This window comes from Panicum virgatum, chromosome 4N (genome assembly GCF_016808335.1).
Source record: "Panicum virgatum strain AP13 chromosome 4N, P.virgatum_v5, whole genome shotgun sequence".
Classification (NCBI taxonomy): Eukaryota; Viridiplantae; Streptophyta; class Magnoliopsida; order Poales; family Poaceae; genus Panicum; species Panicum virgatum.
The window spans coordinates 41932566-41955366 of record NC_053148.1 but is presented as its reverse complement, the minus strand read 5'-3'; the positions used below and the strand labels follow the sequence as shown (position 1 = coordinate 41955366).

At 50.8% G+C, this 22801-nt stretch overlaps 2 protein-coding genes and 1 pseudogene across 2 annotated transcripts; 2 read left to right on the top strand and 1 right to left on the bottom strand.

Annotated features, from left to right (window-relative positions):
- The first annotated feature begins 756 nt into the window (after positions 1 to 756).
- Positions 757 to 5542, top strand: LOC120671189 (potassium transporter 10-like). The gene is made up of 9 exons (XM_039951474.1): positions 757 to 1209; positions 1406 to 1958; positions 2065 to 2118; positions 3085 to 3345; positions 3434 to 3486; positions 3589 to 3712; positions 3821 to 4075; positions 4189 to 4595; positions 4697 to 5542. Exons 1-9 carry the CDS (start codon positions 1144 to 1146, stop codon positions 5348 to 5350), a joined length of 2427 nt encoding a protein of 808 aa, XP_039807408.1. The 5' UTR covers positions 757 to 1143; the 3' UTR covers positions 5351 to 5542.
- Positions 5543 to 5555: 13 nt separating this feature from the next.
- On the top strand, positions 5556 to 7512 carry LOC120671190 (pentatricopeptide repeat-containing protein At4g16470-like). Its single transcript, XM_039951475.1, has one exon. It carries the CDS (start codon positions 5675 to 5677, stop codon positions 6956 to 6958), a length of 1284 nt encoding a protein of 427 aa, XP_039807409.1. The 5' UTR covers positions 5556 to 5674; the 3' UTR covers positions 6959 to 7512.
- A 323-nt stretch (positions 7513 to 7835) lies between these two features.
- Positions 7836 to 13340, bottom strand: LOC120671203 (annotated as a pseudogene).
- Between the last annotated feature and the right edge of the window lie 9461 nt (positions 13341 to 22801).

The window sequence follows — 22801 nt, the reverse complement described above, 5'->3', positions numbered from 1 at the left end:
AATATCCCCTCTGGTATCATTTATCGCCTCCAAAAATTAAACCGCCCCGTTATCTTGAATACGTTTTCTTTGCAAGATACTATAATATGTGCTTATTCTCGACTCTTATCTCCCTCTCTTCATATAAAGGCCATCATCAATTGATCATCTCCATTAGATGAAGATGATGATATCTACCAAAGGATATATCCTGAATAGTATGCACAGAAGAGGCACGCCAAAACAACTAGCGACGGCCTTTCACAAAAGGGAAAACCGCTGCTTTTCTGCCCCCCTCTGGCTGTGTTTAGTTCCAAAAAACTCCCCCCAATTCCAAACTTTCCATCACATCGAAACATTAAATATAGCAAATGACACATGCATGGAGTATTAAATGTAGGTAAATAAAAAAATTAATTGCATAGTTTTGATGTACACGACGAGACGAATCTTTTGAGCCATAGGTCATAGTAGGACAATAATTACCACAAACAAACAAAAAATGCTACAGTATACTACAGTGTTGTCCGATATAACTTTTCGCGTCGCTTTTTCCCTCCATCTAAACACAGCCACTCTTTCTGTCCCACTCCCTCTCCCCAAGGCCGCCCCCCAATATTCGGAACCGGTTCCTCTGCAGTACTGCAGAGGGACTCGGTGCCACTGACCTGCGGGCCCCATGGTTCAGGGGGCCACAGGTCAGTGGGAGAGTCTCTACTGCAGAGGAGACTCATCCCCAATATTCCCTCTCTCTCCTCCTCCCTGCGCCTGCGCTTCTTCTTCTCGTCTCCTTCCTTCCGCTTCCTCCGTCCCCCTGGCCACCCCTGCCTGCGGCCCCCTGGCTGCCCCTCACGCCAATGCTGCTTCCCCCTGTTTTGCTGCTTTGACCACCTTAAAAACCTCAGGGCCTCCAAGTGCCACCACCGAACCCCCCCCCCCCCCCCCCCCCCACACACACACACACCGCCCTCTCCACGCCTCCTGCTCGAATTCCTAACGCCCGAGAAGACAAGAACCCGGGTGAGGTGAGGCCGCAGGGCGACCGCCGTCACCTTCACCTAATCCCAACTCCCCCACTAGTCCCCAAGTGTCTGCGCCTTCCTCGCTCCGGTCGGTCACCAGAGTCCGGCCGGAGTTAAACTAGGCCGGCGGTGGGGAGGAGCGATGAAGAGCCCCCCTGCCATGGATCCCGAGGCGCCGCCGCCGCCGGGCACTCCCCCGGATGACGAGGTACGGTGCCCGGAGCTGCCAGGTGTCCCAAAGGCCTAGTCTTGCCCGGGCGGCTCTTGCTCTTGCCGCCGTGATCGTGGCTCTTGAATCTTGGAATGCCCGCGTCCGTCGGTTCTGTCCGCGCGATCTTGCGGGGGGTGTTCCTGAAATGTGCGCTGACTTCTTTCGGTTTCTGTGGCTGTGCTGCGCCCCGCAGGAGGAGAAGCGGGGAGGACGGAAGCGGGTGCCGTGGCGGATGACGCTGAGCCTGGCGTACCAGAGCCTGGGCGTGGTGTACGGCGACCTCAGCACGTCGCCGCTGTACGTGTACAAGGCGGCCTTCGCGGAGGACATCCAGCACACGGACACCAACGACGAGATCCTCGGCGTGCTCTCCTTCGTCTTCTGGACGCTCACGCTCGTGCCCCTCCTCAAGTACGTCTGCGTCGTCCTCCGCGCCGACGACAACGGCGAGGGCGGCACCTTCGCGCTCTACTCCCTCCTCTGCCGCCACGCGCGCGCCGCGCTCCTCCCGCCCGGCCGCTCCGCCGCCGGGGACGACGACCAGTTCTTCGACGCCGCCGGCGCCAAGAAGGCTCCGGCGGAGAACGGCAATGCCGTGACGCTGGGCGGCCGCGGCGGGGGCGCCGCCGCCAGCGTCAGGAGGCTGCTGGAGCGGCACAAGGTGCTGCAGCGCGTCCTGCTTGTGCTGGCGCTTGTCGGCACCTGCATGGTGATCGGCGACGGGGTGCTCACGCCGGCCATCTCCGGTAAGCCTGCGATCGCCTTGCCTAACTGGATGTTCTTGATTTGTTGGCTTCTGTGGATATGCCGCCTGCGGATTCCTGATTTTTACATGGTGCTCTGTTGCCACAGTATTCTCTGCAGTCTCCGGGCTGGAGCTGTCCATGGAGAAGGAACACCATAAATGTAAGGATTCAACCATCGCACTTCCATTAATTTTGTATTTGTGGAGTGTAGATTTCTCTTTCCAGCTTTATGGATACTGTTCATCGATTCAAGTTCATCTGAATGAATCAGGGTCCACCTCAGGTGTCCTGATACAATCAGTCAATCATAGAATTGCCCCAGTGTTAGGGGGATTCCAGTGTTAGGTGTCAGTTTTGTTTCAGCGACTGCTTCTCCACTGTAAGATGTGGAACAAGGAGTGAATTTGTTGCAAATGGGGGTTTCTCCTAGGAAAAGGTGGTCAAAACAGATGCCGCGTACCTGAAGAATTTGGTTCACATGGAGTGGAAGTTGAAGTAGCAGGATGTGAACTGCTCACAATCACCTAGAGTTATCTCTGTATCATCAGAAGCCATGGTGGAATATACAGGTCATCTTGGAAGGTCTTTGATTCTTTGACAGGGCAACACCACCGACAGGTCATCAAAGAAGATGGTGCTCTCAGTAATCAGCTAATTACGTATATTCACAGTTTCTGTGAGTAGCAAAATAGAACGGTTTCATCAACACTGATGCTACAATACATGGAACTACTCCCTCGTTTCAAGGGTAGATGGAGGTCTGGAATGGAACTACTCGTCAAAAAGAAAGGATAATGGTTCTCATGTAAGATATGCTAGATATGCTGTGCTCTTTCAATTGATATTATTTAGTTACACGAAGGTGGGATGGCAGAAAGATAGTACCACGTAGTAAGATTCAGGAACCTGGAGAAAGCCACCTCCTCTGCTGAAAGAAGTTCACATTTGCCGAGGTCCAAATTATAAAGCAAAGGACCCTATTCTTCACTTTTCAATTAATAATTTGGCCTCTGTCAAGTTAATTATGACTTCACTTTATTCTGATTCCTTTTTTGTGTCGATAATGTGCTGTTTTATTCTACGTCACTTTCTAACTGTATGAAGTTCTGCTATCATGAATCTGCAGATTTGGAACTGCCTATTGCCTGCATCATACTGGTTTGCCTGTTTGCACTGCAACACTATGGTACACACCGGGTCGGCTTCATTTTCGCTCCAATTGTGATCACATGGCTTCTATGTATAAGCATGATCGGTGTTTACAATATTATTCACTGGGAACCCACTGTATACCGAGCGCTATCTCCATACTATATGTACAAGTTCTTGAAGAAGACGCAGAGAGGAGGTTGGATGTCCCTGGGAGGAATACTGTTATGCGTAACTGGTAATGTGTTCTGTGACCATTTTCAAACCTTTTTGCCTTGATCTGTAGAATGTCTCATACTCAAGCGTGACACCTTTTGCTCTTTCAGGTTCTGAAGCAATGTTTGCTGATCTGGGGCATTTTAATCAGGTGTCAATACAGGTGAACAAATGTCTGCTGCAAACTCACTTTTTTTCTGTATTCCTTCATACTAGAAACCATATATAGTAAAGTAATTTTCTCTGATGAGAATTTCTTGAGCAGATTGCTTTTACATGCATGGTGTATCCAGCATTGATCCTCGCATATATGGGACAAGCTGCTTACCTGTGTAGGCATCATACCATGGAAAGTGACTATAGGATAGGATTCTATGTGTCTGTTCCAGGTGAGTTATGCAATTGTGCTATTCGGATCCTTCATCAGAGAATGTGAACAATATTATGATATCATGCTCGTAGTGCTATTTGCTAATGTTGACCATTTTACATTGCAGAGAAAATTAGGTGGCCTGTTCTAGCAATTGCTATCCTTGCTGCCGTTGTGGGGAGCCAAGCCGTCATCACGGGTACATTCTCAATGATCAAGCAGTGCACTTCTCTGGGCTGCTTTCCTCGGGTCAAGATAGTTCATACATCTGCCAAAGTACATGGTCAAATATACATTCCTGAGATCAATTGGATCCTGATGATACTGTGCTTAGCTGTGACCATTGGTTTCAGAGATACGAAGCATTTGGGTAACGCATCAGGTATGCCAGTGTTAATACTTTTCTTGAGGGAAGAGCTATTGTCATGTACATTAGGGATACTTAAGTTGACAGTAAAGAGCAATCCATCTCATACGAAGTTATTCTTTATGCAGGATTGGCTGTTATAACTGTCATGCTGGTCACAACATGTCTGATGTCCCTGGTGATAGTCTTGTGCTGGCATAGGAGCATATTTCTTGCAATTGGCTTTATTGTGTTCTTTGGAACAATTGAGGCTCTGTACTTCTCGGCCGCACTTATCAAATTTAGGGAGGGAGCCTGGGTACCGATTGTACTGGCTTTCATCTTTATGTTGATAATGTGCATCTGGCATTATGGCACCATCAAGAAGTATGAGTTTGATGTTCAGAGCAAGGTCTCCATCAACTGGCTTCTTGGTCTCAGCCCAAACCTTGGTATTGTTCGTGTCCGTGGCATTGGCCTCATCCATACTGAGCTTGAGACCGGCATCCCAGCGATCTTCTCGCATTTTGTCACCAATCTGCCTGCCTTTCATCAGGTAGCTTCAATAGTTTTCTTTTTATGCCATTTTCATTTTTCGAAGTTCAAACATTCAGAAGTATGTTTACCTCCTTATTCATTATTGTTGGTCATGGTCAGGTCCTCATATTCATGTGCATCAAGAACGTACCCATACCTCATGTCCGGCCTGAAGAGCGGTTCCTTGTCGGAAGAATTGGCCCCAAGGAGTACAGAATCTACCGGTGTATTGTCAGATACGGGTACCATGACTTCCACAAGGACGACATGGAGTTCGAGAAGGAGCTGGTGTGCAGCATCGCGGAGTTCATCCGTTCAGGGTCCTCCAAGATCAATGGCATGTCTGACGATTTCGACAAGGACGAGGAGCAGCGGATGTCAGTCGTGCGCTCTGGCAGCATCCGTATGCTGGAGGAGGACGGCTCGGTGGAGAGCACCGTCGGGCCCTCACATGCACGGGAGATTCAGTCGCCGGCGCCGGCACCGGCGGCGGGAGTCAAGAAGCGGGTGCGGTTCGTGCTGCCGGCGGCAAGCCCAAAGCCGAACGCCGGCGTGCAGGAGGAGCTGCAGGAGCTGTCGGACGCGCGGGAGGCCGGCATGGCGTTCATCCTGGGTCACTCGCACGTGAAGGCGAAGAGCGGGTCCAGCTTCCTCCGGCGGTTCGTGATCAACTTCTGCTACGACTTCTTGCGGCGGAACAGCCGGGGGCCCAACTACGCCGTCACCATCCCCCACGCCTCCACGCTGGAGGTCGGCATGATGTACTATGTCTGAACCCCTGAAACTCTCTGGAGAAGATGAACATAGTAGGAAGAGTAAAAGATTGACGAGGAAATGAAACAAAAGTTTTCAGCTGTATATGCTAGATTTTGTAACTGATGTTGAGTTGTGTTGTAAATGCAGCCTGATTTTCTTAGGTCTTCAGCTTCTCTCGTAAATACCAAAATTATCGGTTATCTTCATTGATCGAGGAAATTCCTTGGCATTCCTTACATATATACCAAAATCTGCCATCGCAAGAATCCACCTTCAGTCCTCAGCTACTATAACCAGATCACTCACCAAGTGGAATCCAGGAGGGTGCCATTTCTGGCGGCCATGAGCTCGTCTGGCCTGGCACGGACGCTGAAGTCCCTGTGCATCACCGGGGACCTGTCCAAGGCCGTGCGCCTCCTGTGGCAGAGCCCCTTGTGCCCCGGCGCGAGGACCTACGAGCTTCTGCTGCAAGAGTGCGTGCACCGGAGGGACGCGAGGCTCGGCAAGCGGATCCACGCCCGCATGGTCGCCACCGGGTTCCGCTGCGGCGAGTACATCACCACCAAGCTGCTCATCTTCTATGCCAAGATCGGGGACCTCGGATGCGCGCAGAAGCTGTTCGACGGAATGCTGCAGCGGAGCATCGTCGCGTGGAACGCCATGATCTCGGGCTGCGCGCGCGGCGGCGCGGAGGCGCAGGAGCGGGCGGTGGAGCTGTTCGGCGCGATGCGAGCGGAGGGGCTGGCGCCGGACCAGTTCACGTTCGCGTCCGTGCTGTGCGCGTGCGCGAGGCTGGCCGCGCTGGAGCCCGGCCGCCGCGTGCACGCCGTCGCGGTCAAGTCGGACGTGGGCGGGAACGTGTTCGCCAACAGCGCGCTCGTGGACATGTACCTCAAGTGCAGCAGCCCCGAGGACGCGCGCCGGGCGTTCGCGGCGGCGCCGGAGCGGAACGTCACCATGTGGACGGCGGTCATCTCCGGGCACGGCCAGCAGGGGCGCGCCGCCGAGGCGCTGGCGCTGTTCGACCGGATGGCGGCGGACGGGTTCCGGCCCAACGGCGTGACGCTCCTCGCCGTGCTCTCGGCGTGCGCGCACGCCGGGCTCGTCGACGAGGGGCTGAGGCGGTTCGCGTCCATGTCGTCGGACTACGGGCTCGCGCCGAGGGGCCCGCACTACGCGGCAGTGGTCGACATGCTCGCCAGGGTCGGCAGAATACAGGAGGCCTACGAGCTCGTCGAGAACCTGCCGGACTGCCAGGAGCACTCCGTGGTCTGGGGCGCGCTGCTGGGCGCCTGCAGGAAGCACGGTGGCGACGTGGCCCTCGTCGAGCTCGCCTCGCGGCGGTTCTTCCGGCTGCAGCCCGGGAACACCGGCAAGTACGTGGTCCTGGCGAACACGTACGCCGCCCGCGAGATGTGGGACAGCGTGGCCGGCGCGCACGAGGCGATGCGGGCGCTCGGCGTGAAGAAGGACCGCGCCTGGAGCGCCGTCGAAGTGCAGGGCAAGAGGCACACTTTCCTTGCCGGAGACTCGTACCACGACGAATACTCGGCGATCTATAAGGTCTGCACTGCATTGGCCTTCGCTGTCTCCGAGCAAGCAACAGATGGAGCCAGACGCTGCTGATTGATGCGCATCGACCTGCGTGGTTATTGCTGCAATTCAGAATGGAGAAACATCCTGCACAGAGATGGTATCTTCTTCTTGTGTGATCTGAATGCCAAATTGTTGGCTGCGCAGTGCGCAGTTTTGGTGCAAACAGTTTCCAGGGCTCAGGTTAAAATTGCAGATGCTCAGGTTTGCTACACTGTTTTTAGCGACGGATGCTTGCCACAGCCTCTGATGAACTGTGACTGATGAAATCTGAAGGAGCAGAGGAAGCACACATACAGCCCGTTTAGTTTCCAAAATTTTTTGGGGTGCTACAGTAACTGACAACATTTTACTACTAATTAGGAGTATTAAATGTGAATAACTGACAAAACCCATTCCACAACCCCGGGTGAAATTGCGAGACGAATCTTTTAAGCCTAATTGGACCATGATTGGACAATGTTGTACTACAGTAACCAACCTCTAATGACGGATTAATTAGTCTTAATAGATTCGTCTCGTGATTTCCCGTCCATCCATGTAATTAGTTTTATAATTAGTCTATATTTAATACTTCTAATTAGTGGTCAAATGTCATCTAAAAAATTTTGGGAACTAAACTGCCCCATAGATAACCTGGCGAAGAAGCTGCCGGAGCAAAGAACAGGTAGTACGAGGTACAGCTCCATCTGTGCATGTCAGTCTCTAGGGGGGGCTCTACCTTGCTTCCTGAAGCAGCATGTACCACAAATATCATTGATCCACAGACAGATTGTCGATCACCTGACTGAAAGGTTGTAGAGCGAAATCCTGAGTCAGAAAAAACACTAGTGACGCATCTATTGAGCTCCTGGGAGTCTGACAAGATGTAGAACAGTTGATCTCTCAGAAAGCAAACAAAAGAGGTCAGTTCCTCTGATACATCATCATCATATCTCTATTTGTGCCAAAATGCTCTGAACTGGAATCTTCTCAAATACAATATTTTTATTACACTTAAAATTGACATGGGAAACCATGAAGGTAAAGGAACATGTACAACTTTATTTTCTCCCTCTTCTCCCAACAAGCTTGCGAACAATGAATGAGCAAACGGTTTCTGTTTTTTCTGTTTGCACAACAAATGATGAAACTTTCATGATTTGCTATCTTTTTCTACTGCTGATTCTGCTGGTGACGTTGAGACTCAAAACAGCCTTCTTGTCATCACCAATCTCATGCGCTTCACAGCACATTCCTAGCAGCAAAAACATACCTATACATTTCTATGGCTTGTCTTGCAGTGCTCTTGTAGTACCATAAAGCTGTAAACAGGTTAACACAATCATGAATCCATGAAGATGGTGTCACAGCACTTCTCCTATGAATACGGGACAAATGTCCCGACATAGCCCACACCAACGACGAAGAAAGCAATAGATTGGAGAAAGAGGAATATGTAGTAGTGGTTATTCCCAAATGCGGCGTCGTAGCATCCACAGAAGAAGAGGTATGCTGCGACACCAAGCTCCAGAAAAAGCAACCTGATTCCACACTAATGCTTAGCCGCGAGAATGAAAAGATGAATCAGAAATTCAGAATGGACAAAGTTTGGTTACGTACCTATCTCCGATCCTCACGCAGGGTTTCTTGGATCCCTTGCCTGGCATTTTGACCCTCAAAGCATCACCAAGCTTTTCTGTCACCACCCATTCATTCACCCTGCCTGCCTCCAATAGGCCAATGAAAGTGGCCTTCGTTCTATGCAAGGACATCACGTTCTCAAAGAGTACCCAGAAGACAATTAAGTGAACCGACCTGCATCAGTCAATGATTTTGCTGTTAGTATTCAGGCAAATGTTAGATTTTTCGTATCTTCAGAAGTTAAGGCATATGTTGATTTTTATTACTCCAACTCTTGGATCTCAAACTTCTTGAGAAGATGGGTACCTTGGAGTGCCTACAGCATTGAGAAGAGTGATGATGGTTGGGATATACACAGAACCCCACTTTGGTATCTCAACCTCAGGAACTAAGACTGTGGCCGGGATGACAATGCAGTAAAACACAAAGGCCACAATATGTGCTATGATCTTGCGCACAAGGAAGAACTGTAGATGACATGGATTTTCTTCCAAAGCGTCACTTTCTGCATCAAGATTGACAAATAACTTGTTAGAAACAACTGGTGACTGTGTTTATTTTGCTTTCGGGGAAAAAAAATCTTGGCGCAGAGGACCTTGTTCCTGACAATGTCCATCAATATTTTCCTGAACAGGTTTGCTGGTCCACATGACCATCTGTGCTGTTGATATCGGTATGCCTTGAGTGTGCTTGGGAGCTCACTTTTCACCTGATGAAAATATATTTGTGGGTTAGTTTCATGCTTCCTTATGCATTTGCTCATTAACTCTAGCTGCTAGCAACACCAAGAACAATGCAAACTAATGCAGTGGTTGTTACATGAATGTACAGGAACTGCTGCGTTTTTACCATGATGTCGCCTAGGAATACAAACTTCCATCCTTTGAGGCTTGCTCGGACCGCCAGATCCATGTCTTCGACTGTGGTCCTGTCCTTCCAACCTCCTACCTCATTCAGAGCGGATATGCGCCATACACCAGCAGTTCCTGTGCACAGACATTTGGAATGGTAAGAACAAAAGTGGAAGTGGATAATCTAATAGTGCTACCCAAAAACCAGTTTCTAAGCAACTACTCCTGCCCTTATGTCTTCTAGTAAATAAACTACCACCTGAGGGGAAAAAACTGCAAAAGATTGGCCATTCAGCTGTGTTTCCATAGTTGTCATTCATCATTCATGGTTTCTGCCTTTTTATAAATCTCTTCATAAGAATGGCCAGCATTTAACTTGTTTTATGCGTTGCTTGAAAAAAAAACTTGTTTTATGCAATGTATGATGCTATTGAATGGTAACCCTGTGCCTCCGTGTCTTACTCCCCAATGCTATTTCTACGGTTGGTCGGATGCACCCCAACTCACGGTCGACGACTGACAAATTAGGAGGAGCCCATGCCACGTGATGTGCCCCTCCCCCCCGCCCCCGCCTCTCTCTCTCTTCCCATTCCCTTCCCCTCTCTCTTCTCTCTCTTTTTTCCCCTCCGGATCCCGATAGCCGGATGTCTCCGCTCCAGGGCGAGCGGCGCGGAAGGCCGGGAGCGGGGAGGCACAGCGTGGCGGCGGGCTCTGCCCCTCAGGGAGTAGAGCGGCAGAGAGGAGCGACGCGGTGGCGGCTGTAGGAACCTCCCCTGGGGCTCACCCCGGCGGTGAGCTGTAGCATTTTTGTTTTTTTTTGTTTTTGATTTTTGGATGCAGAATTTTTTTACAAAACTTTTTCCTAAACTTTTTTTAGTTTAGATTTGGGTGCAAAAGTTTTTCTTCAATTATTTTCTCAAACTTTCATGTTTCAAACTTTTTCTCATCAATTTTTTTTACCTTTTTCTATCATCAAAATTTTCTTGAAATTTTTTCCCAAACTTCTTTTTTAGTTTAGATCTTTTCTTCAAATTTTTTCGAATTATTCTGATATTTTTCTGTTTCAAACTTTTCTCATCAAATTTTTCATTTTCTCTTCAAAATATTTTCCTTGAAAATTTCCTTTGATATTCTTTTGTCACAAAACAACTAAAAATACTAAAAAAGGAAAAAAAACTGTTGGTCGGAAATCGACCGTACCGAACCCTCCGCACAGTCGCCCGTAAATTAGAATACCCCGTCTTATTCTGTTATGGCCAAGGGTAATGCTATGCAGGCATGATGCAATTTCATATGACTTTGAGATGTGGGACAGGCCGCCCCCTATTTTACTTTCCAAAGACTAGGAAACAGAGTCATCTCTCATTGTGAGCTCAAACACGTGGTGGAAAAGGAAAAGGGCTAGGGACAGATAGAATCATTTTTTAGAAAAAGGATTACAAATCCGACTTCTGCATCCATGGACGTACACAGCCAAGACAGACAGAATCATGGGAGCGAGAAAGGAAATAAAGAGATTGAGAGAACACATGGGAAGAGAGGGTGATCACCATTGAACCCGATCGAAGAAGGCGTGGGTGGAGGAGCCGACTTCCTGTTCCACGGTGAAGTGGTAATCCAGGGACATCTCCTGCATCCTTGTCATCAGGCATTCATCCGCGTTCACTGCTCACACAAAAAGAACCCTTTGTAAACTTGTTTAAAAAAAACTCTTTGTACATGGATTGTGTCTTTGACTGAACATGCACACATGTCGGTGAATCTGTCACCAAGAATTCCATTTTGATGAAGGGAACCAAAGATACATTTTATGGTGAACACATACACATGGTCACATCTACTACCTTAGATTGTAAATCTATATACCTTCTTACGGTCAAAATTTGAAGAAAAAAGTTTGACCAACAGACCTGTATCACTATGTTGCACTTGCATAATAAATAGCTCTAGCAACGGAGATGTTGAGGCTACTATGAGCAAGTATTATAATGGGCTAAAAAAAAATTGAATCCTAGATGGAGGAGAGAGAAAGAAAAAAATAAAAAAGCAGATGTGATGGAGGAGAGAGAAAGAAAGAAATAAAAAAAACAGATGTTTTCCTCACCGCCGGCCCAAATAAAGTGGAGCGGCAGCATGCAGCCGGCAGCGGGCGGATGGCCGCGCTTCCAGCCGGCTGCGTTATTGCTCTTGCTCTGTTGCCGACGGGGCTGCGTGTTTTGTGGCAAATGATAGGGAGACACTATATGGCCTGTGCACCTCTCTTGTACTGGGCCACGACGACGACGACATGGGTGTAGTTTCGTCGATCGAAGTCAAGGATAGGTGAGACGAGACGGGACGTACGGGATGCGGACCCTCAGTGCCTGTGTTTGGTAGATAGGTGACGCTCTCGCCATGTTGCTCACTCACTTCCCTGTGCACTACTAGCTGTTGCTGCTGCTGCTCCTAGGCCTCCCCTATTAAAAGCTTTGTTGAACGCAGAAGAAACGGCGTAGCAAAGGCGAGGCGCATGCATGGAGGCTGCGTGCAATTTGTGTGCAGGAGCAGGACCGGCTGGGCTCGCGTGACAGGGATACTTGCACTGCTGGACCCTGCTGAGCCCAGCCCAGCAGCACCGACACACACACACACGAGTACTCACCGAACTTCCACCTTGCCTGGACGAGCGCGAGGTCGGGGTTGTGGAGGAGGAACGGCACGGCGCGGCGCAGGAAGTCCGGGTCCGGCTGGAAGTCGGCGTAGAAGACGGCCACCAGGTCGCAGCCGCGGGCGTAGGCGAGCCCCATCCCCTCCCGGAGCGCGCCGGCCTTGTACCCGCGACGCCCGCCGCCCCGGGCCTCGTACCGCACGTCCACGCCCTTGCCCGCCCACCGCTCGCACTCCGCCCGCACCAGCTCATGCATCCACGCACAGCCACGTACGCACCAGCTCGATCGTCACGTCGTCGATCGGTCACGGTTGCGCGTACTGGCAAGGAGGAGCCGCCGTACCTTGACGGCGAGGTCGGTGGAGTCGTCGAGCACCTGCACGATGATCCGGTCCGCCGGCCACGCCAGCCCGCACGCCGCCCCGATCGACACCTGGTACACCTGCCACGTCCATCCACCGTACGCATGCGCATGCACATGCAGCAGCCACACGGGCACACCATTTACTACGACCGGAGCTTCACTAGAGAACAAAAAAGAGAGAGACCAACGCTAGCCGGTACTGCCGTGCGCGTGTTGCTCTGCCAGCTCGCCGACCGATCGCTAAGCTCGCTCGCTGCCGCTCACCTCGCGCTCGTTGTACATGGGGATCTGCACGAGCACCATGGGGTACGCCGCGCCGCCGCCGCCGCCGCCGCCGCCGCCGCCGCCGGCCTCGAGGTCGTCGTCGTCGCCGTCCCGGTCGCGGATGGGCTCGCACCGGTACCGGCGCTCGGGGCGGCGTCCCAGGAGGCGCATGGCGAGGACCGCCGCGGCCATGTACGCCTTCTCCGCGAGCAGCATCGCGGACATGGCCAGGCACAGCGACACCGCCAGCCGCAGCAGCGGCGCCGCCACGGGGGACCTGACCTGCTGCCACGCCGCGTCGCCGCCGCGGGAGCCCGGCTCCGGCACCGTCGTCGCCCACTCCGGCAGCGCCGTCCAGGCCATCGTCCCTCTCTTCTCCTCGGCTCCGAGAGCTAGCAGAGCTGGAGGAAAAGATCGAGGTCGAGGGACGAATGAACGGCCTCGGGGCTCGCAGTGCGGGAACAATGCAGCGCCGCCGGGAGGGGAATTGAAGGGAGCGGAGCGAGAGACAGTGGGAGGGCTTTGTCGGAAGTCGCGGGGTGGAGACGACGGCGAGGCGAGGGGAGATGTAACGGCGGGGTTGGGGGCCGCCGGGTGTCGGTGGCCGGTGGTTTTAACCGTGTCGGTGACACAGTGAAGTTGTGTTTGATTTTTCTTTCGAGGACAAGACAAACTGAGGTTGGTTTTGAGGTTGCGTCGCTGGGCGTGACCGTGGCTGCGTGATGCGCTCTCATTTATGGGGTGGGATACGGTGCGTGTTGATACATCTGGGATTGGGATCTGTTGGAGTTGTGGTGAGTAAATACTCTCTAAATAAGTTTGGGATGGTGAGGACAAGCCAATCTTTCTATGCAAACTATATAAATTTAAATCTAAATCACCGGATCAGCATCCGAGAGATATGGGAGGATTGAATAATTTTACAATTAACTATTCGCCTCTAATCATACTTTTGCAAAACAAGGCAGTGGATGTTGTGGGCTTATTGGCTGGCTCCGGCTGTGTGGGACTTGGGAGTTGGGAGCACAGAGCTACTGTTTCTAGAGCAAGCTGCAAGCATCATTCTGAGTTCTAACAGGCATGCTAGCTAGCTAAGCTGCCTGCATGATGAGCCTCCACTCATGCAGATTTTCTTTCCGTCAGCAGCAGCACATGCAGTTGGCTCACCCTCACCTTACGAATCTGCGCTGCCTATGGCCGCCGTCGATGAACACTCCCCCCAATCCTATCTATTTTCGTAAAAATTTTTCTTTCTCGCCTTTTCGCATTTCAATATTTGAAATTCGTGCAAATATTAAAGATTTTTTTTGAAGGGTTCAAATATTGGAAAGCGTAGGAAAAAAATCTTTTTGGAAAATAGATAGCATTGCGATTTCTCCACGCCTATTCCGTGCGGGCTTTTGCCCACTTCCCCGGGGACGTCTCATTTCGGCCGAGCTCTCGGCGCCGAGCGGCCCAACCGGGCCGACCCACCTAAATCTTGGCACGACCTGCCAGCTGCCGCCCCACTCTTTGCCCGCATTCAACCCCCGCGATGCCTCTGCTGCCGGCGCGGAGGCTCCTGGAGGCGCGCGTGCCGTGGGCGCGGGACCGGGCCCTCGACCACGCCGTGGAGCGGGAGCGCCACCTGGTGCTGTTCCTGCTCGCTAAGGACGCGCTCCTCGCCGCCACGCCGCCGACGCACGCCGTGCCGCTGCACTCACTCACTGCCCTCCGCCATCCCGTTCCCGTTCCGCCCGCTCCGCTTCCTGCGGCTCTACCCCTCGGCGTTCGCGCTCTCTCCGCACCCCGTCGAGGTGTCCCCGACGCCCAGGCTCTCCGCGCTGCGCGCCGCCGAGGCGCAGGCAGGCGACGCCACGCGCCCCGACGCCGCCGACCGCCTCCTGCGGCTGCTCATGCTAGCCCCCTCCCGCGCGCTCCCGCTCCGCCTCGTCGCGCGGCTCCGGCTCGGCCTCGGCCTCGCGCCGGACTTCCAGCGGTCGCTGATGTTAGTGCTCGTATATCTGTCTTGGACTGCATGAACATGCAGGGAACATAGAAGAAAAACACAGATGTACAAACAACTTCAGTAGTGTCAGGTAGAAACCTGATAGAATATGGAACATGTCTTTCTTAACTCAACTTTGAAGTTGTTACTGATGGTAAGTGCAACGATTCTTGTTGTATCATTATGGCTTCCCCTGAGTTATTCAAATTCTCTTCTAGGTTCTGAGCATATCTAAATTAATCGTAGAACATGCTTATAAATTCCCTTCACTAGTATGCTGATCTCTTGTTCAATCGTAAGGATGTCTGCCACATATAGATTATTAGTTTTAAGACATATATTTAGTTATTCACATATTTGTCCTTCGTTATTAATTTGACAAGAATTGTTCTGCATTCATGGCAAATGAATTAAGGTGTTCTAGGCTTTAGGTTTGTGCTCTGTGAAAGCTCTGAAAATGCCAACTCGATTTACCAAACTTGTATATGGTATAGTTCGGTTCTCACATCCATCAGGAGCGGGGGCACATATTTATTATGGGTAAGGATGAAAACGGACGGAAAAAATCCCGTTTCGTCCCGCCCATATTTCTATATTTATCCCGCCCGTTTTCTATATTTATCCCGCCCGTTTCCATATTTGCAGAAAAATATGGAAATGGGACGGGAAGCGGGAACAGGCGTATCTCGCTCGTATTTGCGGGATCCCATTTTTAACCAGGATAATACCGTATTAGTCTCGTATTTATAAAATCCAAAAAAATGATAATAGGCACATCATATATTCTTTTATGTTCATAAACATCAATACATGTACTTCACAATTTAATCGTAGGAAGCAAGAAACATTGATCATATTTTTGAAAAATAGTTTGTGTAAAGGAGTGTCTAGTGTTATATTCATGCAAAATGAATGGTGATTAAATAATAATGCATTCCGGTAGATTTTCCGGATCCCGCCTGTTTCCGTAACCGTTATATCCGTTTCCGCTCCCTTACCCGACTATTTCGCTCCCGCTCCCGTTTTCCGTAATAAAAAACGAAAACAGAAATGGTTGAGAGGTTTTCCCACCCGTTTCCGTCCGTTTTCATCCCTAATTATGGGCTGATGATGGATGTGAGAACCTTGTAGCTAAGAAGCCCCTTTTCTCTCTCCCAAGCTAAAATGAACTAGAAAAAAGGAGAAGCCGTTGGAGCTAAAATTTGTAGCTATTCTTCCGGCTCCGGCTCCTTTATGCTACATCAAAAAGGCAGAGCCGTGAAGAGCCGCACCAAACGGGATCTACAGCCAACACTTGCCCCAGGCAGCACTACATTTTTGCTCATTCTTGTTGGCAGTCAAAATTGGTATTGCCGAAGGCCGACCGGTCTGACCGGTCTAGTCCTGTGTAATCCGAATCAGGTTAGATTTGATTTGTAAAGTCCATTTGTAACCCGATTTGTAAGTGGTACATCCTCCCCGGCCTATAAATATAAAGGTCACGGCCGATTGAGGTCCAACTACCCAATCGAATCAATCAATCTACTATTTTCTTATTTTCCCTAAATCCTAGCTTTTCCAATCTCGTGCTGTTCTTTGTTCGACTCTACGGCGTTCAAGGGCGTCTTGAGTGGCTTGCCGACCTCAAGACAACCCTAGATCTGTGAGCTCTGACGGGGTCCCTCCCGAGCTCGTGGTTTTAGGTCTTCGCGAAGCGTCTCTGCGTCCGACCGGTATGACCGGTTGGCGCGACCGGTCTGACCGGTCGCGGGCGAGCTTCGTCAGGTTCTGATCGTTGAGATCCTGTGCGTTCTAGCGCTTGTGTGTTGGCCAATTCTATGTCAACATACTTTTTGACGACTCCGATGGGGAAGATCTGAGTTCATCAGGCGCAATGGCCAGTGAGAAGGTTAATCCCAAGGTAGATGCGACTCCTATCAACATCAAGTACGAAGACGTACCTGTGGAGACGCGCCAGCAATTCGAGGCTGCATTCTAGAAGGAACAGGAGGATGCCAAGAATAGATTGCTTGCATGCTTCGGGAAGACTCGGCAAGGCGTGTTCAAGAAGGAGGAATTCAGCATGCCCACATTTGCACCGCCACCGCCGAACCCATCTACTACGGCTACAGCTGCTGCTTCATCTGCTTCCACTCCAAGTGAGGTAAGTTTTACCTTCGATTCGATTAATCAATTCGCTGATGCCTTTTTGAGTAGATTCGAACAATCTCAAAAACTTACGCAAGATATACTAATTGACTTGAGTATGCAAAACAAGGGTAAAAAGCATGTCAATTAATATTCTAATTTTACCCCTAACCCTAGTCTTTCGGTCGCACCGTCAGAGAATTATCAGTATGGGATGCCGCCGAATTACTTCGCGGGACAGACGCCCCTGCCGGGTGTAAGGGATCACCGGGGTGTCCGACCCTAGAGGGGGAGGGGGTGAATAGGGTCGCTAATCGCTTTTTAACCTAGGGCTCAAACTACTTGCATAAGATAAACCTAACACGTTATATACATGCTAGTTATGACTAAGGTTTATCTTTGCTACTCTCTACTTACCCCAAAATACTTGCAACCTATAGCCAATCCTAAACAAACCAACTAGGAAAGTAAAGGCATGCAAGATAAAGTAAATGCGGAAACGTAAAATGGTAAGCCGCAACAAGGCTTTCACTCAAGCTAGTTCTCTCAAGAACTAAGCCTAAACAAGCACTAAGCACTCTCACAAGTATGCTTAAGCCTATATGATGTACAATGAAGCTCTATGGTGGTTGGAGATGATCTTTGGCTCTTGTATACTTCCTTAGTCTCCAGCACTCTCAAATGAGCCGTGGGGTGGCATATATATAGCCCACACACCCCAAACTAGCCGTTGGAAAAAGGCTGACAAAAAGCACTATCACCGGTTAAACTGATGCTCCTGTTTTTGTCATCACCGGTTTAACCGGTGAGTGCATTTTCCAACTAGCCGTTATACTTCAACGGCTACCTCAATCGACCGACGTAATCAACCGATGCAGCGTCGGTTTAACCAGTGAGTGTAGTTGCTGAAAAACTAACTCTCTGGACAACTGCACCGACGTTCACCAATATCTAATCGTCGGTTTAACCGGTGTATAGAATTTCCTCTGTCTTCATCTGTCAATGCACCGACGTATGCAATTTCTTTAGCGTCGGTTCAACCGGTGTAAAACCCTAGCCTGGTGTACTCCAAGTCAATGCACCGACGAGTGTAAAACACCCAATGTCGGTTAATCCGGTGCCAAGTTCATTGCACCGATGAGTACAAATTTGCTCATCATCGGTTTAACCGGTGATAGCAAATTTGCTTCGTCTTGATCTTTTCGACTTGGATTTCTTCACGGTCTCTTCAATTCTTGTCCCGCGGAACCCCCGTAGGGGCGGCCCTTCGGGCCTTGCTACGCCTCTCTTCTCTTTGTCATCACTTGAACCTAAAACCCTGAGGATGTTCATCTTAACAATCATATTAGTCCAAGTGTTGTGTGTGTCATCAATCGCCAAAACATTATATTGAAATATGGCATGAGAGGCCATTTTCGCTACACCGGGCTCAGTTCGGCCGTCCAGGGCCGAACCGGTCAGATCGGTCGCACCGACCAGTCAGACCGGTGCCCCGGCGGGCGGACCGGTCAGACCGGTCACTCAGACCGGTCAGACCGGTGCCATGGTGCTCAGTTCTGCATCACAGCCACAAGTCACGCCTCCTCCTGCTTCGGCTGATTATAGCCTGGAGCGAGAATTGGCGGATTTTGTGCCGCCGTATATGACAAAGTCATACGGTGAACCCCCTTTTCCTCCACTGTTGCCCAAGGATATTTGGGATGATTGGCTTAGGGCCAATGCGCAATATGCCGCACAAACGATGTCAACTACTGATGCTGCGACACATCGATTTGGCCAAACATCTACCGGTAACTATGAGGCCGATCTTGCTAGGATGCGAGAAGATCTGGCTGACATGTTTAAAGAAAAACTTGGTTTTGTTGCGGGTAGGAGTCGGCTATATCGTAGACCATATGTTGATGCTTTTGATTTGATTCCTTACCCCACTGGTTGGCGTGTTCCTGATTTTGTCAAGTTTAGCGGTGATGATAACCGATCTACTTGGGAGCATATTAGTCAATATATTGCTCAACTTGGAGAAGTCGGTTCTAGCAAGTCTTTGTGCGTTCGCATATTTTCTTTGTCTTTGACTGGATTGGCTTTTTCTTGGTTTTCGTCGTTATCTCCTAACTCGATTCGTTCTTGGGACGAATTAGAGCAAAAGTTTCATAATCATTTTTATAGTGGGGATAACGAGACTAAGTTGACGGATTTAACATCGGTTAGATAGGATAGAGATGAATCTATCCAAGAGTACTTTAAAAAGTTTAAAGATATTAAGAACCGATGTTTTAATTTGTCGCTTTCTGAAAAGGATTTAGTTGACTTGGCTCTTGCGGGTTTACATTCTAGCTATAGAGACAAACTTGATGGTTCGAGTTTTTATTCTATAAATCAGCTTCAGGCTAAAGCTTTGAGTCAAGAAACTAAATTTAAAAAAGAGAAGGATACCTACAAGTCCCATCGTTCAAACACTCATATTGTTGAATATGATTCCGATTCATCGGACGATGAGAATAAAGAGTTATATGCTGCTGAGTTTGTTTGGCCCGCCTCGGCCAAACCTACTTGTACATCTCTTAAGCCGACTCAAAAGAATCGGCAAGAGGAGATGAAGTTTACTTTCGATGTGTCCAAGTGCGATCGCATTTTTGATGAATTATTACGTCTTGGGCATTTGAAAGTTACTCATGTTATACCACCGTTTGAGGAGCTAAAGCGGCGCGCTTATTGTAAATTTCATAATTCTTTATATCATGCAACTAATGATTGTAATGTATTTCGTCGACAGGTACAATCGGCCATAAATGAAGGACGATTTGTCTTTCCGGAGATGAAGATAGATAAAGCTCCGTTCCCAGTTCATACCATTGATCTCAACAATGCAAAGATGCTGATTCGGCCGGATCAAGCAGAAGGAGCAAAAGACAAGAATGTGATCATTGGTGATGAAAGGTCGTTGACTGTTGATAACAAGATTCTGGCCAGGGAAGTGATTTAGGAGAAGACTTCTGATGGGAAGAAGAATTTGAGGATCATACTTAAGCCTCGCACACTCGGGGGGGCAAGAGGGTTCTTCTTCAGGCGACCGGTCTGCTGCTCAGTAGGAACCGGTCAGATCGGTTGCTCCGACCGGTCAGACCGGTCCAATCAGTCAGACTGGTCTTGGTGGCCGGACAGACCGCTCTGGTGGTCAGCCCCGGACATTCAAGCTGAAGCGTCCGGAAGTGGATACATGGAAGACTAATCAACCAAAGGTGCAGGGCAAGCTTGCAAACCAGAAGCCTACCTTTGGCCAGCTGTTGAACAAGTACTCAAAGGCCGTTCGAAGCGATCGGCCCCTAAAAAAGAGATCGAGGTCACCTCCACGTCAAGGCGCACCTTCATCTCCTAGGGGAGAATCAAGCAAGCGCAGGGGTGATGTGGTTACATTGTTCCCTCCTCAGCAGATGCAGCTGATGTATGCTACAATGCCATGGGTTCCACCGGCATCGGATTCTCAGTTTCCCGCATGGGAGAACGGGGGATTTTGGATGCAATGTTATCTGATGCCGTATCCACCACACTTCTAGGGGGAGAGAAGCTCCAGAGGACCTATATTTGACAGGTTGAGGTAGCCGGTTCACGACCGATTGGGTCAGCACCAATCTGGTCAGGGGCAGCACCCCGGACCGATCAGACCTGTCTCAGCAGAGGCCGGCCCAAGTTCGTCCAATGCGCCGAGAATATCATGTCAAAGAGAAAAAGGACGAACCAGTGCCAATGCAAGTTGATTCTGAGAAGGCTCCAGCCGCTAAGGTTGTGCAAGTTGAAGACGGAAAAGGTAAATGTAACAGTCCAAAATCTCACACAAATAAAATTTGTCTGAATTCAAAATTTATTTTCAAAATCTAATTTCAAGATTGTTGGGCTCATCTTCTTTTGCATAAAGAAAATTTTCTCCCAAACTTAAATTATCTAATTTCTTTCTAACAACCATCATCAAATCATTTTTCCTCTCTCCCTGACCACCGGGCTCCGCCTGTCATCCTCCTCACTGTCCCCCTCCAGAAACCTCGCTCATCCCGGTGCCTCGCTCCCTTCCGCACGGCCTAATCCTCTACTGAGGCGCCAGCAGCAGCAGCAGCAATAAACTTCTCACTCTCCCTCTCTTACCTTTTTCTTTAGGGTTAGTTGGATCCATGCCACTACAACTTCTTGAAGTTGGATTTCATGTTGAAATCCATGCCATTGAGTGGCATGATTTTCAACGTGAAACCCAAATTCACGGAGTTGTGGTGGCATGAATCGAATTTTCCCTTTTCTTTATGGGTGGACAAAAATATCGGAGCAGCACATTAATTCTCATCTCGCTCCCTGCACACACCTCTCTCTCACACGTCTCTTTCATACTCTCTCTCTCCGTCGGTGCTGCAGCGCCCCCTCTGATTTTTTTTTTCTCAACTGAGCAAGCAGGCAAGCAGCCAGCACGCCTTGCTCCTCTCTCCGCTTTCCACGGCAAGCAGCAGCTCTCTCACTTCCTGCATGCACACATGCATGCAGACAATTAATTCTCACCTCCCTCTCACTTCCTGTACACATGCATGCACACTCACGCACACATCTCTCACACGTCTTTTCACTCCCTGCACACATGCATGCACACCACAAAAGCCATTGACGGCGAGGAGCAGCAGCAGCCCCTCATCCCCTCTGCTCCACCACACCACCGAAGCTAACCGCAGCTATATCCTCCACTTCTTCTCCTCCCAAGCCACTGCCTTCTCCTTTTTCCATCGCAAGCCAGCAGCAGCCAGCAGGCGAGCAGCATGCCGCCGTGAAACCCACCGCCCTGCTGCGCCCGTTGACGCCAGCTCACGCCGACCAAGCTTGCTCTGTTGTCTTAGGGCACCAAGGTCACCGCGGCACTGTACTCGTTGACGATCTCCGTTGATATCGAGCTGCAGCCTGCCATGGATGCCGGCAAATATCGCCGCGGCCGGAGAAATATCTCGCTAGAGCACCGCCTTAGCCCGCCTATAAAAGGAGCCGGTGAGCTCGCGGCGAGCACAAGGGAAGCAGAGCTCGAGCTCGGAACAGCCAGCGCCGAGGTCTGCATAGGAACGCCTGAGGTCCTGCCTCCGCCGTGCTGCGCCGAGCCAACGACCTTTCTTCCACCCTCCTCTGCTCGCTGCTCTGCTCTTGCGAATGCGTCATGGCCGGAGCCACCGTCACGCCAGAACGCCGTCGTAAGACCAGGCAACAGAGCACCATGCCCTGCCACTTCCCCATGCCGCAGCAACGCCACCACTCGCACCGCATCACCGACGAACTCACGCCACACACCCCCGTACAACGCTGCTGTCGCGCCCATGCTGGTTCGCCTCGGCATCAAGGCCGGGACGCTGCCACCTAGCTGCAGGCCGCCCAAGTCGCATTCGCTCAGCCCCACCGGAGCCACGCTGCGGCCGCACGCTGACGAGCTGAGGAGCACCGTGCTCGACCCGCTCCCCGCCGCCGCACAGCACCGCCTTACCGTCCTGCTCTGCTGAAGCCGCTGCCGGGAGCAACCACGACGTCAACGGCCACGAGCACGAGGAAGCCGAGCCTGTCCTTGCAGCACACTAACGCACCGCAGCCACAGACGCAGGTCCGCCACGACCGAGCACGGAACACGTCCTGACCCGGGCCAAACAGGCACACCCGTTCCATCGTCGCGGATGTCGCGACGCGAGCTAGCTGTAGCTAGTCACCGCGAACGCGAACACACGATTGGCCTTGCCAAGCCGACCTATGGTACCACGGCCGCTCTGCCCCGCGCCTTCGCCGCGGGCGGGTACGTCACGAACCGACCATGCCGGGCACCATGCGCATGCATGCCGCCGGAGGCCGTCGCGCTAGCCACCATCCTCGCATACCCCGGGCACGAGCCAAGTCGCCGCGAACTAGTCGTGGCTGGACACCGCGAGCTCAAGCCTGCACAACCAAATAATCTAAAGATACAATCTATCCAACCGTGCACGTGGCACGCTAGAACGTTCGCCGAGCCGTT